Source organism: Amblyomma maculatum, chromosome 6 (genome assembly GCF_055883805.1).
Source record: "Amblyomma maculatum isolate TAMU_Amacu chromosome 6, ASM5588380v1, whole genome shotgun sequence".
Taxonomy (NCBI): domain Eukaryota; kingdom Metazoa; phylum Arthropoda; class Arachnida; order Ixodida; family Ixodidae; genus Amblyomma; species Amblyomma maculatum.
In genome coordinates this window covers 68,580,255-68,599,676 of record NC_139349.1, presented here as the reverse complement: position 1 = coordinate 68,599,676, position 19,422 = coordinate 68,580,255, and the positions used below count along the sequence as shown (strand labels likewise).

At 43.6% G+C, this 19,422-nt stretch overlaps 2 protein-coding genes across 3 annotated transcripts in view; one reads left to right on the top strand and one right to left on the bottom strand.

Annotated features, from left to right (window-relative positions):
• The window catches only part of U2af38 (U2 small nuclear riboprotein auxiliary factor 38), a 32,790-nt gene extending 30,372 nt beyond the window's left edge, over positions 1-2,418 (top strand). For both annotated transcript variants that reach the window (XM_084606886.1, XM_084606885.1), the window contains one exon: positions 2,036-2,418. In XM_084606886.1, the coding sequence (XP_084463012.1) occupies positions 2,036-2,177 (142 nt within the window). In that variant the 3' untranslated portion in view covers positions 2,178-2,418. The remainder of the gene's footprint in view (positions 1-2,035) is intronic.
• Positions 2,419-10,453: 8,035 nt separating this feature from the next.
• LOC146185961 (persulfide dioxygenase ETHE1, mitochondrial-like) lies at positions 10,454-19,067 on the bottom strand. Its single transcript, XM_084606883.1, has 7 exons — positions 18,829-19,067; positions 17,897-18,041; positions 16,539-16,724; positions 12,777-12,869; positions 12,123-12,212; positions 11,213-11,329; positions 10,454-10,753 (listed from the first exon to the last, which is right to left on the bottom strand). The coding sequence occupies exons 1-7, from the start codon at positions 19,018-19,020 to the stop codon at positions 10,695-10,697; spliced, it is 882 nt and encodes a 293-aa protein (XP_084463009.1). The 5' UTR covers positions 19,021-19,067; the 3' UTR covers positions 10,454-10,694.
• Positions 19,068-19,422: the final 355 nt, after the last annotated feature.

Sequence of the window (19,422 nt, the reverse complement as noted above, 5' to 3'; positions counted from 1 at the left end):
CTCCTGGCAATCAATGTGTCTAGCAAACGGGAAATTGTTAGGAAAATTTTATGCGCCGTGAAAAATCGGTGAAATGTCAAGGAAGCCATTAAAACATTCTCCTAGTCAATGAAAATGGCGCTATATATTTTGCAGTGCATTTTCATATTAAGCTGCTGCAGAGCAAGTACACCATTAATGTGGATTTTTTGTGTGTGTGTGTGTGCTGTCTCGCCACCGCGCAGCCCCCACAGCATCCGCGCCGCAGCGCGAGGCGCGATATATTACTCTGACGCCAGTGCATGGCTGAGCTGCCATAGAAAAGCCAATATGCACATGAGGGGGTAGAGTAATACGCGACAAAAAGCAGGAATAACTTTTCTGGCAGCGGCCAGCGCGAAAGCGATCAGCCACAGTGCTGTAGCTGTGATGCTACAGTGCTCTAGAACTCTAGTGCTGCGACCATAGTGCTGCCAAGCGCACACGCGTAGCCATATTGGATTCAATTGGCCTTGCTGCTTTTGGGGTAGGCGGCTCGCGTGCTCTGAGGCTGGTATCAATAGGTTCTTTTCAGCAAACCTTTGACGTTCTTAAATCCCATTAACTCTAATGACAGACTTTTCACTATTCTAAATTGCAGAATACGATTAATAAATAGCTTTTTTGGGAATTATTCGTCTATGCTCATTGTCATCAGCAGCTACATTTTTGAGCCTCTTCACTTGTCAGGGATTTGAATTGAAATAACCAGGGAAAACCTGGAAAAGTCGCTGATTTTGAACATAGTGGTTTGCTAGACACCCTAACGATGCGCCATTGGCCTTATCAGCGTATGAATTATGAGCGAAAAATTACTAGCATGGCTCTAACGAGGTGATAGCTGGTAGCCGATAATGCTGGGCACTGATCGGTCATAGGGTTGTACGACGCCATGGAACCGCATGACATGGACGATTTGGCAGGAACTTTTGCTTCCAACTTGAGGCTTCTCAATAGATATTGGAGAGTGGGCGAAATAAAACCTTATAGGCCCCTTGCAGTCCTATTCAGCTCTGCTGCCTCTAGGCTTAATGAGCACATATGTACAGCTTGATTAAGCGAGGCTGCATGTATCTGTGAGGTGGTCTTTCACATAACCAGATAGCATACGTCTGTGTGCTAAAGAGTGTGTGTGAGATAATATAGAGGCACATGTCAAGGGATTAGTGATTGAGTGGCAAAGTGCATATACATGAGCAAAGGTCGCAGGGGAAGCTGGCATATGGGAGCCGTTGTTGAAAGCGCGGGTGGTGAAAGTTGGCATGTTTGTTAGAGCTATGCCTTAAGTAACAAATATTGACGATGTGCCACATTTCAGGAGGGACGTAATAACTGCAGACAGTGTCTGTGTTTGGCTGCATACGAAAAGAGCTTCACAGCGAGAAAAAGTTGTCGCAGAGTATAGATTGTGTGCATTTACCAAATGTAATGATTTGCCTTTAAAGCTGCTAACTACTATCGCTTCTCAAAGCATTTCACGGCCTTGAGAGGATTATTTGGCGGTTGGAAGCAACGAGTAGGTGCCGCTTTATGAACAGTGGACTTCCCTCTGCCTAGAATCATTTTCTGCATTCCACAAACTTGGTAAAATGCCTTCCATGTGATTTATAGAGCTCTACAGGCTTAGGTGCATTGTGTCATTTCTGTTAGCTTTGCACTCTTTGTATCGCATTTCACTACTGAGACTCTCCGCATCACAGCTGTTTTTCCCAGCGATATTTCTCTGATAACGCACACACACAGCACATGTGCTACCAATAGCTGAGATATGTAATATACCTGAAACGAAGTTTTATTGGTGGCTTTTTTTTTTTTTTTTTTTTTTTTTTTTTTTTTTTTTTTTTTACCATCTGTCCATTATTTTTTGCTTATACAATTCACTGTTCCTAACATCTGTGGTGAAGAAGCGTTCGTGGTATGTTGAGGCTTAATCAAATTTGAGCATGTGTGTTTTTATATGTGCAACGTTTTGTTCGCACTTTCTTTACAAGTTCATCCGCACAATGTGTTGCCCTAGGTCCCGATCTGGATCACGAAGTCCCAAAGGTCCTCGACGTCGCAGCCGCAGCCGTGAGCGCAGGCGCCGCAGTCGTAGCCGCGAGCGCAGGTCGCGCTCCCGGGAGAAGAAGGACCGGGAGGAGCGCGCTGGCCGCTTCTAAACCGTTCTCATTCCCTTCAACAGACAGCTTTCTCTGCCTTTCTCTCCTGTCTTCATGCACTGCCCTCATTTGCCTGCCTGCTTTTTTTTTTGTTGTTGTTGTTGTTGCTCTCCTTACTCACTCTGCAGCCTGGTAAGCATAGTATTCAACAACTCCTACCCCTTCCCCTCTGCATGTTACAGGGAGCTGGAATAAAACATGCTGTCAGGGTGCATCTGGGACCCTCAGTGCACCCCCTCTACATGACCAGTCTCCTTCATGTAAACATTGTCATTGTGCACAAAGAGGCATGCATATAGGGCCTTCTCTTACTGTGGCACTTGCAGTTACACCAGTGCAAAAACGCAGTGAAATGAAAGCACCTTAATGCATTGTGTCCGACCATGTTAGTCCTACCAACACCTAACGAGTGGTATGCTACCAACAAGCTGCCTTGTGGCACTTGTTGGAGAACATTGGAACGAACTTGCCAGCAAGCCAAGAGAGGGCGCTACGTTGAGTCGGGCCTGCAACGTCCAGTCGCCACACTACATCTCCGTGCGTAATGCTCACGTCAGTTGCTAGCCAGCGCTTGTTGTTTGAGGGGCGGACTTAGTGAAGGTCTTTATATTATGGGTCTTTATACTGGGTGTATGGGCCTCGAGCCATCAAAAGTCTCTGCGAGTAGCTGTTTTCTTACGCTGCCTGGGGAAGACTCCCGTTCACCATTGCCGTCCGCGTTTTGAACACTGCGGTAACTTGACCCAGCCACGGGTTCCAGGTAGAGCCCCCTAGGCGGCTGAGCCGAGGCCACCGCCAAGGCGCGAGCAGCGCACCCTTGACAAGCCTGCCACTCCGTGGCGTGGAGGATCGGCTGGTGCGCTTGGGGTACATATATGCCACCAGCGTCTCGGAAATGCGGCCCTTCTAGCACTGTGCACAGAATGTGACATTTTGCTGTGGTTGACATTTGGCTTCGCTGCCGTCCTCTTCGTCGGAATCAGCGCACGGAGAAGTGATTTTGTCGCCGATCGTTGCGCGATGGACAAATGACTGCATGGGGAAAAAATTCTTCGTCCCTCGATGTAACTCCGGTTACAATTAAGACATGCTCTGAGAAAGTGTCCATGTTCGCTGCTCCATAAGATGAGGGCCGCTTAAAAACTTGTCAGTTCGCCATACCGCGCAAGGACCGCTTGCAGCCGACTATGTCTGCGGGAAGAGTTTTGTTACCAAAATATGGCAGGCTCATTACAATGGGAAGGTGCTTGTCAGTGCGTCACGAATTGCTTTCTGCCTGGAGAAGCCATTCCGACGATTAGTTCTAGTTTCCCAGAATACTTGTCGAAGAAGACAACAATACGAAGAAAAGAACCCATGGATCGTCAAAGCCGCTCCGCTCCTAAACGTGAGCGCACAGCAGATGACTACCCGCAAGCCTATTTGCGTCGACGTCCGCCTTTTTATTGCAGAATAACGTGTTAGAGATGGCAACGAGAGTATAGGACTGAAACCTGCGCACGTCATTAAAGTTAAACGTGAGAGGAAGACTCAAGGTACCAGATCAAAAACACAATTATTACTCAGAAATATGCAGTCAAAGGTCATGAGATGTTCCAACTTTGATATGAACTATTCGTTAGGAACTGCGACAGAAGTAAACGCTTAAGTTGGGCTGTCAGACTTCTCCGCCATCAGCGCAGACTCTTGAATCCCTCACTGAGCTTAAAAATATTTGATTACTGGGGGCTTAAAAGAGAGGCATGATTGTTTGCACCTTACATACCAGCTACGTGTTCCCTGCATAAAATGTTGACTTCGGCCTTGTGTTACAAGACGTTTTGCCTACTTCTTCATCCATATGTTATGGCCGCCGTACAAGCCAACGATCCACATTTTATTGTGATAGCAATACTGCGCCAGGTTTCGAGCTGTCGCGTGGTCCCGGCGAAGGCCAAGCTTGACCTTGCACAGCTGAGGAGGAGGAGCAGAAGAAGACTGGTAACTTACGCTCTAGCGTCATACTCTTAAAGGATGAGCTTAAGTGTCCCCAATAATGTAGCACCTTACACTGATAGGGCGTGATAAGGGAATAATGTAGCAGGCAAAAGAATCTTCCGCCGTTGCTATCGCAATTCAACTAGGGTTAACGAATCTAACACCGTGGTTGCAGCAGAGATAATTTGAAACAAGCCTGTGTTTACCATCGTCTGCTACCATGACCACAGTAACTGCACACTGATATGGACATAGTACACTCGATTTAGACGCGCTTCCATCATCAAAACGAGTGAAAACACGGGACAGCTGAAAGCTACCAATGCCTGTGGGCTGCACACATGGATTCTGAGCCACCGGTAAAACTTCTAGGCAATCTTGCACCAGGTCACATTATGTTGCTTTTGCATAGAAAGGAAACCAGCGAAGTCACTTGCACCAGATCACATTATGTTGGTTTTGCATAGCAGGGAAACCAGTGAGATCAGACGCAGGACAAGAGCAAAGAAAGCACACACCACAACGCTGGACTTACAACTAATTTATTCCAGTGAAGAAATGCTCATTTTAAAAATTCCCTGTGCACACACCCTACAGACAATGCACTTCACACACCACATGATGAAATGGCATTTATAATGATAAAAACTTGCAGTCTTTCAGACAGATCACTGAAGCATTTCTGCTTATTCTTTTTGATCAGGAATGCTTCTAGTAGCTCACGCTCACATTTAGATTCCCCCAACCGATAATGCTAGCGGTGTGAAAACTTGGGAAACATTTGCAGTCATTAACGTGTAAAGCCTTCCTAAGCCAGTGCCCAAAGTTGTTTAGTGTTGCCTCAGGCCCTCATTCAAGCACGCTCCGGTTTTGCCTATGCATGACAGTGGGATTGAATAAACCACGCCCACTGCACATGTAATGAACCTAGTCTGGTGTTTCATTTTATGAACCTCAGTTTTGCACTGGTCTCCAGAGATTTGGGCACACAAACCGGACAGTTTGCAGCGAGCAGAAAATACCATAGTGACAACGAACTTCTGAGCCACTTTTTTGAGACCACGTGAAGTCTTGTGGAAGTAAGGGACAACTTTCCACTTCTAGTGGGCTTGCAGCATTTGAAAATAACTCAGTTTTTTCCCCAAGGATTCTCCATCGGCAGCGCAACTAAGGCTGGAAACCCAGAACATGTTGCCGTTCAACCTGCTCTGCCAGACTATGCTGCATAACATGAGGGCAACTCTTCTTCAAGACATTCAAGGAAGAAGTTTCCAATGCCGCGCTTCACTAACTTAGAATGGGCAGATTCATATGGCAAAAGTGCCTTTATAGATCTGGGCGCAGATTTCCAGCACGCATGTCGATTGGGTAAAAAGTCAATTCTAAATCAAGGAACCTAATTGTTTTGTCAGAATGAATCTGATTTGCAAAAACCAAGCTTTTAGAACAGGTGCTAAAAACATTTAAAATCTGGTCTGCCAAAGGGTAAGCTGGTCAGTTTCGGTTAAGATCAGTATTTCTAAAGGATCGTCAATATATCTAAAACCCCTTACAATATGTATGTCTTTTAGAGAGCCTCGTAGCATAGAGTTAAATTTTTCAAAAAATATGTTGCACAGCACTGGTGCGACGGACCAATGCAAACTCCTCGTTTTTGCAGGACAATTATCTCCATACTGTGCAACCATAGAATTCAAGTACACTTTTAAAAGTTTGAGGAAGGATTCCAAGTGATGCCACACTTATTCTGGAAGGAAATTGTCCCAATTCTTTGAATTAATTTGTGCACGGCATTAAAAAGTTTGTCATGGGGCACAGAATAAAACATGTCCACAACGTCTACCGAAAAGGCTGTATTAGCACCGGGAAAACTGCGATTGCGGCCCTCCACCAGGCCCATTGAGCCCTGCGCAACAAAAGGATCCGCAGGCACCAGGCCCTCGAAGGAATGCTGCAGGTGATTTAAAATCACTTTTTGCCACGAACCTTCCGTGACGATTGCCCTAAAAGGGATAGCAGGCCTTTTTCTTTGCTGTGAAAAGCACGCAGGTTGTCTTGTCGACATTTACGAACTTGATTCTCAATACTGCCCAAATTTAACCTGTTATGAATCTTAAGGCTTGCTTTATGTGGTTTTAATTCTGCCTTCTTGGAGTTCTTCTCTATAACTTCGGCCACTTTAGTCTTAAAAAGAAAAGAGGGAAACACCGCGAACCCACCTTCCTTGTCGGCTTAAAGGAGACCAAGGCCTTCTTGTTGGAAATGGGTGACCAAATGGCGCAAATCTTTGCTTGGTTGATGCCAGCCCATCCAAGTTCTCATGAGACAACTCCCGCTGAGATGCAGCAAGCTTTCGCCTCAAAAGGGGCCTTGTCAGCCACTCTGGACCGCTGCCAGAAGCTCATGCTTGCGGGACCGTGGCTCAAGGGAGTACTTAGGTCCCGGCTTTAAGATGTCGTCAAATTTTGAGGGAAGAGGGGCTCCGCCCAGGTACGTTACAGCTGTACCAGTTGTTTTCCATATTTTTTCTAGGCAGATATCGCCGAAAGTCATTCTAGTAGGCTTCAGTGAGTAGTGAAGCAAGACGAAGATGCTCTCGAAGCCTACTTGCAGCCGCCCAGGGATGTCCGACTTGAATGCACATCCATAAGTCGCATCCATTCCTTGCCGGTACAGCTCCGATTTCAAGATTTTGCGTAGACGTTTCCAGTGTCCTTTTGAAGGTTGTAGAGGTGTATTCTGTACCCCCATGATAAACTTTTTATTTCTGTGCGCGAATTAATTGAAAGAACTGGGACAATTTCTAATGTGGCATCTGTGTGGAATCCTTCCACAACCTTTTAAAAGTACTTGAATTCTACGATTGCACAGCATGGTGATAATTATGTTCTGCAAAAACAAGGAATTTGCATTGGTTCCTGTGTCGCACCAGTGCTGTGCAATGCTCTCTAAAAGATTCACGTGTTGTAAGGGTTTTTGGATATGTTGACGATGTTTAGTAATATGTATTGAACTTACTCGAAACTGACTAGCTTACCCTTGTGGCAGACCAGATTTTAAATGTTTTTAGCACCTGTTCTAAAAACTTAGTTTTTGCAAATCGGATTCCTTCTGACAAGACCATTAGGTTCCTTGATTTAGAATAGACTTTTTTAGCCAATCGATATGTGTGTTGGAAATAAGCGCCCAGGTCTAAAAAGGCACTTTTGCCGTATGAATCTGCCCATTTAAAGTTAGTGAAGCACAGCATTGGAAACTTGTGTTTCTTGAATGTCTTAAAGCTTTAACAGTTGCCCTCATGTGATGCAGCAGGTTGAACGGCTACAATGTTCTGGGTTTCCACCCTCATTTGTGCTAGCGGTGGGGAAATCCTTGGGGAAACAACTGAAGTTATCTAAAAAGGCTGCAAGCCCACTAGAAGTGGAAAGAAGAAAGTTAGAAGTTGTCCCTTACTTCCACAAGGCTTCATGCGGTCTCAAAAAAGTGGCTCAGAAGTTCGTTGTCACTATGGTATTTTCTGCTCCCTGCAAAGTGTCTGGTTTGTGTGCCCAAATATCTGGAGACCACTACAAAACTGGTGTTTGTAAAACGAAACACCAGACTAGGTTCACTACACGCGCAGTGGGCGTGGTTTATTCAGAACCATTGTCATGCAAAAAATTTACATAGGCCAAACCGGAGCAGGCTTGAATGAGCGCCTGAGGCAACACCGAACAAGTTTGGGCACTGGCACAGGAAGTAGCCTTACATGTCAAGGACTGCAAATGTTCAAGTTTTCACACTGTTAGCATTATCGGTCGGGGGAAATCTAAGCGTGAGCTATTAGAAGCATTCCTGATCAAAAAGAATAAGCAGAAATGTGTCAGTGATTTGTCTGATTATCACCAAAAAGGAGTGCAAGTTTTTATCATTATAGATGCCACTTCATCATGGTGCACAAAGTGCATTGTCTACAGGGTGTGTGCACAGGGAATTTTAAAATAAGCATTTCTTCATCGGAATAAATCAGTTGTAGGTCAAGTGTTGTGGTGTGTGCCTGCGAAATCAGTCCTGCGTCTGATTTCGCTGGTTTCCTTTCTATGCAGTATGAACCAACTAACCCGGCAGTTTACAATCCTGAACTACTATGTTCCTTTTCTGTGCATGAATTCTATAGGGAGCGTCAGTAGCACCATCGCAATCGCAGAGACTGCAGTGGTGAGACCAAATCATGTAGCGAACTGATGTCCATAACATTTAGACAAATAACTTCTGTGTATTTGCAAAAATTTTGTTAAAGTAGAACATTGCTCCCGGACCTGTTTTTGATGGGGCAAACACTTGGATTATTCGATATGATCTGGAAATCAGAAATATAGTTCATTGAGGTGAAAATTGGTGGGATCGAACCGTGCCTTCAAACATTCTAAACGTAAAAGCTGCAGCAGAAGTTGGAAATTCCCAGAAAGCAATAATTAAGCAGTCTCAAATAGCAAGTACTAAAAGCAAAAAAACGGGCAATAAAAGTGTTCATATGCATACAAAGGAAATCTGAACTGTCTAAACACCAGTGCAATATATGGGGCCACTGCAAGGAAAAAGACTACAGAAAATAAAAGATAACTAGAAGACGAATGCAGTGTGGTGCTTTTCTACATGCACTGCAATGTTGGCACACTTTAAATAAAGATGGTAAAAATTAGCCGAAAACCTCCGCTATAGCAGGGACAAACTCCATAATGCAATTCAAAGCCAAATAAAGTGCCATGTAAGAGACTAATTCGTGCAGCAAAAGCAGGCTGCAGCAAGACTGTCATCTACGTTGGCTTGTACTGAGATCATGCTAACAGGAACATGAATGAAGGAAAAATGTATTTGAAATTTTAAGCATTCAATATGGCCCCGTTAGTGTCGCTGCAACCTATGAAAAGGTGGCCAGTTATAGGAGAAAGTCATTTAACCTTTTACACATAGAATGCATGCACTGCCTTGACTCCTTTCAGTAATCTTTCGATTTAACTTTTAGACTTGGATGAGAAATAGCACCTTTCCCATGCAAAAGTGCTTTGCAGCAAATGCCTAGAGCACCATGATTATTAGTTGTACATTTTATTGGGCTACTATCGCTTGCGGTCTAAAAGAATACTTATTTCAATTAGTTACCATTCTGTCATTCAGTGTTTCGTTTCTTTTTTCAGTCACTGCCATTTATATGCAGCCCTGCCTGCTCACAGAGAGTATCTGCAACTGCATGGTGTATCACATGTATCTCGCTGAAATGGTTGCAACTGCATTGATTTTCTGAAAACTTTTGTTTTGGCCTTTATATCCCAAGTGGAGCTCGTGGCAGTTTTCTTTAACAAGAATGGAAACTGTAAGGAGTCTAAATCCCAGGGTGGTCGAAATGAAGTGCAAAGCCCTCTTTTACAGCAGCTCTTGTTGCCCATGTGTAGCTTTATCTGTCTCGCATATGGGAGGTGTGCCTTAGGGCTGCTGGGTGCCTGCCTTAATGCAGTGACTACGTGCTGCTTGGCAAATAAGTCTTGACCCCACCTTGTGCAAAACAAAATGCCCTATTGTGCATGGCGATTTTTGGCCAAAGTTGCCCTTGCACCATAAAAAACTCTCATCGTAGCAAGCTTTGGTAACCTCAACGCATTGTGCTGTATGGCATCATACCATAATACTAATGTTTTAAGCATAGTGGAGTTGCACATACAAGCCAGGGGGGAGTGTCGGAAACTCCCAGAAATTTTCTGCGCTCTGTATCTTTCCCGTCGCATCCCCTTCTTTTTATTTTTGGTTGCCGCTGGAGTATAACGCTCCTTCAATAGGATTTGTGGCTAAGCCACTTTTTGCAACTTCAAAGTGTTATGCTCTTTTCCTTTTTTTTTTCATTGGAACAATCGAAGGTTAATCGGTGCGACATGTGCTGTGGTCTGCTCACACTTGCCGACTTGGTGCTGTACAAGACAAAGGTGGCAGTTGTGCTTTGCCTCCTGAGCTCATTAACAATGACTATTTCCACGATGACTATTTCCAAGCCCAGCCATAGAATAGTATTGTCACCAGGCAGCGGGACAACCAGAAACACTTTCCGACTCCAACGGGTTACACCACTGATACGATCTCCCCCTCCCCAGAGAAACCACTCTGTCCTTGCAATTGTGGTTGAGGCCTGTCTAGCTGATGAGCAGAAGTGGTGCATGAATGATTGGTTCGCTAACTATGGCTTGCATATGTGCCTGTAAAGAGAATTCACTGCAAGTTTGTGTTGTAACAGTTACCACAATAATGCAAGACAAGTTTTTACACAACGATGCTGGACAAAATATTTTTATTGCTCTTTCTAAACGGCATCACATCTGCAGATATAGGTCTCTTTTGTACAATTTTTTTCATATTGAATGTTCTAAGGACTGAATATGAAATGTTGCAGACAATGATTGAATTCTATGTTGCAGGCAAAATATACTAGTGCATAGCTATGGGAAGTAATTACCAGTGTTCCAAAAGCTTGTTTTCAGAGGGTGCTGTAAACGGTGCACAGAGTAGCCATGTTCAAGAGCTGTCGGCAAACTCGTGATATCCACAGACCAAATTGGCCGGAACTGCCTTGTCTGGAATTGACACAAAAGTAACAGAACTGGCTTGAACATACAAACCTCTGCATAGCTAGCTTGCACCTCAATTAAATCAACATATGATGCACCCTCCATATATACAACAGCTGCAAATACCAGCCTTTTTCCTAATATTGCCACTGTCCAAAACATCCGAGGCCAAGCGTCAAAGCCATTTTGGTAAAGTGCATAATAATGACGTCAAGATTTTCCATCTGAAGCTGGAATGCAGTCTCATTCAGTTAGTTAACTTCGTAGGGAAGCAAGTTGGGCTAGCATGCTCATTCAAACTGCCTCCCTGCTTTTGCTGAAGCTAAATTGTCTCTGAAGGCCAGGGAATGAAATTTGTACACCTTCAGTCTATACAGAGTTGTCTAATGGAATTCAAGACAAGCCTTCTGTGTTCTGTTGAAGCAGAAAATAGAAGCTGTAGATGAAATGGGAAAGTAGCCATACCTATCATTTTGGGGTAGCTGAGGTTGAGATTGTTCATTATATCCACAAATTCAGCCTTAGATTTTGTCAAACGAGGATTGTATTTGAGCTCCTCTCCGACAGTAGTGGCAGTCTGGCCTGCAAGCAAACACTCAAATCAATTGACAAAATACGGTACCACTAAGGCAAACGTAAAGCACCCTCAAGTAAAGGAATAAACGTACTCATTAGCAGTAAATTTTAAGAATCGAACTAAGTAATGAAATTGCAAGTAATGCTGCTGCTCTTCTCTACGTCCTCGAGGGAAGCTAGTGCTCAACTGACATCGTGTTGCTTTTGTAAGATGTATGCATTGCAAGGTCCCTCGTGCACCATTAGTTTTTACCTACATTTTTTTTATTAATTTTTTTTACAAACGACTACATACACAACTGGCAACATCTAGTTTGGATACCTTATGAAGCTTCAGTACCTTAAAATGATGTTCCATCTGATATTAATTCAGTGTTGGCTGTGATGGCAGCGTTTCTAATAGGCGAGACGCAAAATGTGTACTGCCACCGCACAAAGAACCCCAGGTGGTTGAAATTGGTCAGGAGCAGTCTACTACGGCATTCCTCATAGCCCATGCGTTGCATCAGGAACCCACAAATTATTATAGCAGTACAGGACACAATATTACGTACAGTGGTGTAAACCTCTGATTTTTCAAGCAGCACTTCGACCGGAAAAGTGAAAGCAGAAATAAAACTTTACACATACTACCAAATAATATGCATCAAACCTTTCCAAGGCAAACGAAACTGCTTCATACTAACAAGCAATGGTAGTAAATAAGGTACAAATAAGGTACAAAATCTGGCTCTTTAATCGCCTTTATTGTGATTATGCCCAAGCCATGTTGAACCTGAAGGACAGTGTACTCTCTTACCTTTGTAGTCATGGGCTGGGTACAAGCTGTAGTCATCTGGCAAGCTAAGTATTTGAGAGTGCACAGAGTCATACAGTCGTTCCGAGTTCCCTGTAAAAATAGTAAGCTATGAACCTCTATGTCATGTCAACAATTCAAGGCACACTAACACAATCCTACAAAAGATTTTCTAGCCCTGCCAGACCAATTGTACCTTCAACACCTGAAGAAGATGCTTTCAAGGTTTTTTTACTTCTCTGGGCATCTTGTACGTTCAAAGCATTCCAGTTTATTTTTTTCACTCAAAGATGTTTTACAACAGGTAAAGCTGATAAGTAGTAACAGAATTATTGAGGAGGAAGGAGGGGGAGGCAATGCTCAGCAAAAAAATGTTCTGTAGAAAATAATAAAACGCTAAGCAAAACCTGATTTCTTTGGCATTAGAAGACTCGTAAATTTAAATTATCTAAGACATCCATATTGAAAGATGTCCACTACACGAGCACATGTACTGGCATTCCTTACTTGTTTTTTTGTTTAGTACAGTGTAGGAAAAAAGCAAAACTTAAAGCAGTATAGTTACTCAATGAGAAATATTTCACATTGCCCACAATTTCCGGAGTCTGCAATCTGACTGTACTACTTATTGCAGAAAAAAATTGGTTAGGCACATACCTTCTTGGAAATCTGTTCTCCCACAACCACGAATAAGCAATGCGTCACCTGTGAAGGCTTTTCTTTGGTCATGCCACACATATGTCATGCAGCCTAGAAGCAGACATATAGCACAAAAAAAAAAAAAAAAAAAAAAAAAAAAAAAAAAAAAAAAAAAAAAACGAATGATTAGAATACTTCATAGTCTTGAGGTCTTGAAGCAGAGTTATTCCAGCAATGACACTATCACAGATACAGAATGATGCACAAGTTTTCAGAATCATCAAATAAAGAAATGTACAATACTGTTTAAAAGAACACCCCGTAGTCTGGCAGCCATGTTTAGTGTCCTTATCCATAACCTGCAAGAACGGGCGACACGAGGTGCATGCAAAGTGAGTGCGGAAGGTGGAGTCAGCTTTACGTAATTTGCTACAGCGCTATTCTGCTGACTGGCTTGCAGAGGTTAAAATATCTGAAACACAGAGATTGTGCTAAAATTAAAAAGCTCTTCCTTGCAGCTTTATAATAAACGAGTATTTCTGCAATTATACTTTGTTTTTAAATGTGCTGAACCAATTTTTCCGCTATACCAAAAGTGATACAATCGAGACACGTTCTCTCATCCACTTTCTGCTCTAAACTTATGACAACAACCTCCTGGTGCTGCAGCAGGGCAGTTATTATGGGGAAGTGGGGAAGCATAAAGAAAGCCTGTCATGGTGTTTTACTGGCTTTGTGCACTGTGTTGCTATCACAATGGTTCAGTACATGGAGTGTTCTGTGCTCTTAGCAATCAAGGCATGTGCAGGCACTTTAAGATGTTTAATTATGCATACCACATGAAACATGGTCATTGGAGATCATGACATGAGTCATCACTTTTTACTGCTGGTGAGAGGTGTGTATGGAAACCATGTTCTGTATTGTGACGAGTATGTGCATGATGAGATGCACTAAGCATGACAAGCAATGTCATGACTGAGAAGGCATGCCATCGCATACATGCGACATCAACATGCCCACAGTGATGTTACAGAATCTAATGGTGCATTCAGTTGGAGGGATGAGAGCAGAGGCGTCAAGCATTGCAGAGCAGTACAGGAGCATGCCGAGCGAGGGTGTAACTGTCCTCCCACGGAAACACACTCTGCGTATCGAGAATTGCGCGCCACGACCACGTGACCACACTTCTCTCCCCAGCGTTCTCCGCCTGCCTGCAGTGGCGGCAGTTACAACCCGAGAAGAGGCCAATGCTCCGTGAATCCGTGAAGAAGGCCAGCAGCGACTCTCAAACATGCATACAGCACCTGAGCAATGCTTTTTGCTCGCCAAGCGCCAACGCTTTGCCGCGCCATTTTGAGCGTTGCCGACTCAAGAGAGAAAAAAAAAAAAGGTGGTGCGGATATGACGCTTTATGCCATGTGACTTCCTCTACACTCGCTTTAGACGAAAGAGCAGCCGGGAGTGCACTTGGGTGCTCTCAGCAGAGGAAAAGCCCTCCTCCTCTACCACTGGAAGCCAGTGATTCTACTCCTGCTCTCCCACTGGAGGGCGCCCGCTTGTCTGAGAGCACTTTTGAAGTACTCTCGAGTGCACCTGCTCTTCCACTCGAATTCACCATAAAGTGACATTACCAGACTAGGAGTGGCAAGCAAAACCAGGTATGGCACATAAAGTTTACCGCTGAACCAGAAGTGGCAACTGAAAGTGATGTCAAAGAACCGAAAGTGTTCCGACAACAGTTCAAGCGGTTCATTGTGCTGTCACAAACCATCCTGAAAATTGTCTAGGCATTCAATATGAAATCATTAGAAACTAGCGTTGCCAGAAGACTCCAGTCCAATGACGGCACTTCATGCACTCTCTTCAGTTTTGTGGCATCGCTTCGCTTCAGCTTACTTCCCATTTGGTCACATCTTCTGGTTTGGTGACATCGCATGGTATCTCACACACACAACTTGCTGCTATATGAAAACTAGTTTCTACACACCAATTGCCAGCAATAAATTAGCCATGATGACTTATGCCACAACATGATCATTAACGACCATGTATCGCGTGGTATGCATAATGGTGTGCCTTAAAGGGACTATGGAAAGCTAGAAAACATGCACGAGCAATAGGTATTCCATTGGTCCTCTCCACAACAAAAGAATGTTTAAGCTAGCATCAATAACACCGAAGATATCAGCAATCGAAAATAACAGTCCTCGTCTCTCCCTCAACTCAGCATATGCCGCCGAGCAAGAAAAATAAAGAAAACACGTTGCGGTGGCATTTTGCTGTTCCCCATTTCACTGTTCATGTCACTTTGGAGCATCCAAATGCGTGCGCCCAGAATTCCCTGGTGATGTCATTGGGAAAGGACTAAACAGGGATGTGTCACCCTAACCAGCTGTGGCCGGCTAAGAGAAGCACATCTCAAAATTGACTTTTAAATTATAGGCTCCATGCAGCATCCTTATATTTGAATCGAATACTCGCAAAGACCATGGATTCTTTGCAATATAATATTACTGCTATTACCATTTCAGGGCCCCTTATTTAGTGCAACCACACACATGTTCATTTCTACTACAAACGCAAAATGCACAAAATACCAACCGAAAGTGACCATAACACGGCAATGCACAATGCTCTGAAAACATCTCGATTAACTGTTCATGCTTATGCAATATAAATCCCCCCCGAAGTTCGGACAAAAAAATCCAACAAAGACAAGAGGTATCTTTCCTGCTCTATTTTTGTATAGCCAAAAAATTGTTTCGGAAGAATCAAAAATGAGAAGTATATACAGTCGAAGTTTAGTATAATGACATAATAAATATAGAAGAAATGATGATTACCTTCTAAAGTTCTCTTAGAAGCCCATGTAGCGGGCTATAACGAAGCAGTGGCTATAACGAAGTAAATCACCAGGCCTTTTAACTTTGTTACAACAAGATTCAACTGTATTGTAAAAACTGTTCTCCACGCAGCTGCGAGGAAAATCAGTTTTTTCATTTTGCTCAGTCTTCGCACTCTAGATTTTCTACCTCTGCAAGCTAAGCTCCAACAAAGCACTGTAATGGATGATGAGAAGCTGACTCCGCCCTCTGCACGCACCTGTTGCTGTCAATTCTCGCTGGTTATCAATGCGGGCGCTTCGCGGAGCACAGTGACCACAATATGGAATGCTCCCCATAACAGAAGACCATACCGTACAGAAATGACAGTCCAAGAAGCTTACCAATTGTACCTAGACCAAGATTTACACATAACTGTGTTCTCAGTTAAAAGCTCATTACAGATGTTAGTCTTAGTTGTTTCTGTGTGCTTAATTTGGTTTCAGAACATGATCACGAACCAAAACCTAAGAGCAGCTGAAACAGCGTGCTGATATTTTATTCGCCAAACATTGTGGCAAGCCACTTTGCTAGGCCGTTGCATTTTGTGTGCCTTCGTAAACCATAACACATCAATGGACTGAAGAAAGAATTTTGATAACAGCCAACATAGCAACAGCGTTCCTTGATGTTCAAATAGCAGTTTTGTTACCTCCAGGGCAGGTTTTATGTTGAGCCTCCTCTCCCTTCCAACATCACACTTGGGACCCACCTTTTCAAGCTTCCCAGTGAAATGATGCTTTGTGTGTTTTATTCAGTTTTAACAAATGCTGAACTACCTTCATCGAAGATATTACGTTAAAATGGAAGCCATTAACGAAGTGTCAAACCTTTGCCCTCAGTAAGCATTTGATCTACGTTCCAGCATTTACAAATGATGTACAATTTTACACACCATTTGTGTGGCCAGGAGTGGCCCTAGCTTCCAGTTTAATGCAACCAACTCCAAACACATCGCCTGGTTTGAGATGCTCATCAGCCTGTGCCTTGGATGCAGCCGAGATGACACTGCGACAGCCCTCGAGAATTCCTTTCAGCTTCCCTGAGCCAGTGATGTGGTCAGCATGGACATGTGTGTTCACTGCACAAGTAGTTTTCACACACATGGATGTGTCAGCAGTAATAATTCGCAAAGCCTGGTCTCACAGATCTCCAGAATGAATGAACAATAACAAAAAAGGCTGTAAGTAAATTAGTTTGCACGAGCACAGTTGGCAGGAAAAGTTCACACACTCTAAGAACATTGAAAGTGTTGTCTAAAATTGAAACGCGCACTGTATTGGATGCACAGAAAATTCCAGACTACATTTTATCATTCAATTGGAGATGGCATACATCGGACAAGCAAAGAAATATCTTGCGCGGCTCTGTAATGTTTGGCAGCAGGTAGAAGTGCTCGTCTGGGTTATACCCCTGTCACACGGACAGTTTTGATCCTCATTGAACTCGATCTGCATTCAACTTAATGTAGATCGAGGTTGTAACACTGCAACTTTCAAGTGCAATCGAGCTCGAGCCTGCTTGCCTTCAAGCTGCTTCCTCAATCGATCTTGAGATTTCAAGCAAACTCGAAAGCTGTCGACACCCTCATAGCGCACATGAGGAAAATTTCTCAATGCTCATTGAAAACGCCCGTGTAGCATGGGGAGGTATTAGTCCGAAAGCAGATCATAGCAGGATTCACAATCGCCAAACACCTCTACACTTGTCAATCTTGGTAAGGAAAAGCTGTTGAGATGACCTCAAAGTGTTGTCAACAGCATTTAGAAATCTCAAACGATAAAATTACAAACATTGTGTGTCTCGGTCATCCACTTTTGCTAACATACGGATAATGTGTAGACACCACTTGAAGAGGGTTACTAATTAGTTTTAAGGATAATACATTGCCTTGCTCTCAATTGAGTTGTCGGAACACTTTTTCAATGCAACGACATCTGCTGCAAGACGAAAAAAATGTCACAATGAAATGCAGATTTAAAGCAGCCACAAACGTTCCTTGCCCAAGGCTCTCCAAATTACATTAAGTACAGTGCAACTTCATTTTTTTTTTTTTATTGGTAAGGCCTAGCTGAGGGGAATTACTGCACATATATACTGTAACATCAGTATGTACACAGCTGTTATGTCATTACTGTATATTAATTGGCAATATGTGTTACTACCATACTTCACAGTATTAAGGCACTACTCCAAAAAGTCAGATGCACATCAATGCACATCCTGAGATTTTACTTTTAGATAAATACAAACCTGCGTAAACGAGGCGAAGGTCAAGCTCCTTGATAAGCTTCGCATCTCTCTCAACCTGCTCCAAAACTGGGTCAATAAGAAGCGCTTCTTTCGTGTTCAGGTCGGCAAGAAGGTAGCTGTAAGTGCAGCTCTTTTGGTCAAAGAGCTACAAGGACACAGGAAACCATTAGCATCCAAATGTACGACGTTGTGCGTGAACGAAGCCGCTTTGCACAAGTGTGCCAAATATAGTCGCCCGGACCACAAGACATGGAAAAGGCGGTACTTGAGAATGACTCGAAATTTGCAACTTTGACGTCGCGCGCCTGTTTGAAAGCCGTGCAACATGCAACCATATGTAATGCTTCTTTAAACATAACTTTCGAAAACCGTTCTCTAACTACGCACTTATATACTAATCCTTATATACTAACATGATACTAATACTAAAGGAGGCTTTGATAGTAATCATCTCCTAATTACTATTTTTTTTTTTTTTTTACTTCCGTTAATCGCCGGGTACATGAATACTATCCGGAGAGCAAATTCTAGCTTATTGGGCGAGCCAAGAGGCGAACCATTGTTTGAACCAACCAACAGCATCTTCAGTGTTTATCGCCTTACAGTTATCAGCTGCATTAAGACAGCCTTTGGAAGATTATGAACGTAGGGCAGCCGAAACGATTATTCTACTGGGGGTTTATACGGGCTACGTGCAGTAACTACCCGTAAATACTCCTGCATAACCTACCACGCGTAGCAACCTACAACAGCTGACGGCAATATTATGCGTAGAAGTCGCGAGCGCGCAACGGAATCCGAAACACGGAAGGTAGCACCAGGTAGTACTTTCGAGTATGCTGCAATTTCCGCTTGCGTGAAGAATTCTGCATGCGACACGATATTCAGCATATAAACTTCACGCAGACTTAGTATTATGAATTAAAGCTCACCTGTCGGAACAAGAGTTCGCTTTTCATGCTGGCGCTCGCCGACAGAAATCGGACAAATTGACAAACGCTCGCAGAAGAATCGACCGCTGCTTTCGCGTGCGCCCGTCCACCACACAACGGTCGAAGAGTGAGCGACTGTGCTACTACCTGTCGAAGTTTCTCAACAAGTAAAGTTCGGTATCTCAATGACATCGCACACTTTCTTCTCAAGCACCTGAAGACGGGCGCTGACGCACTTGTTTGAGTGCCCCAGAGATGGAGCCACCGGAACCATCCCAAACCTTTTTCGCCGCTATGCGCGCGTTTGCTCAACTAAAGCGCACGCACTTTGAAAAAAGTGGAATTATTCGAAATTGGTTCACGGTGCAAGTATAGTGCAAGTAGCCTGTCGTTGACGTAACATAACTGGCTTTTGTGTCGGAGTGTACCACTTGTTGATTACGTACGCATTTTAACTCCGAAGCGACGAGAACATCTCTGGTACGCGGCGGAATTTCGGCGCACACGGCAGCAATATAACAGAGCAAAAGCCTCGTACGTGGTTTGTCGCAGCGCTTTTTCCAGATATTTGTGGGCCCTGAAAAGAGAAACGCT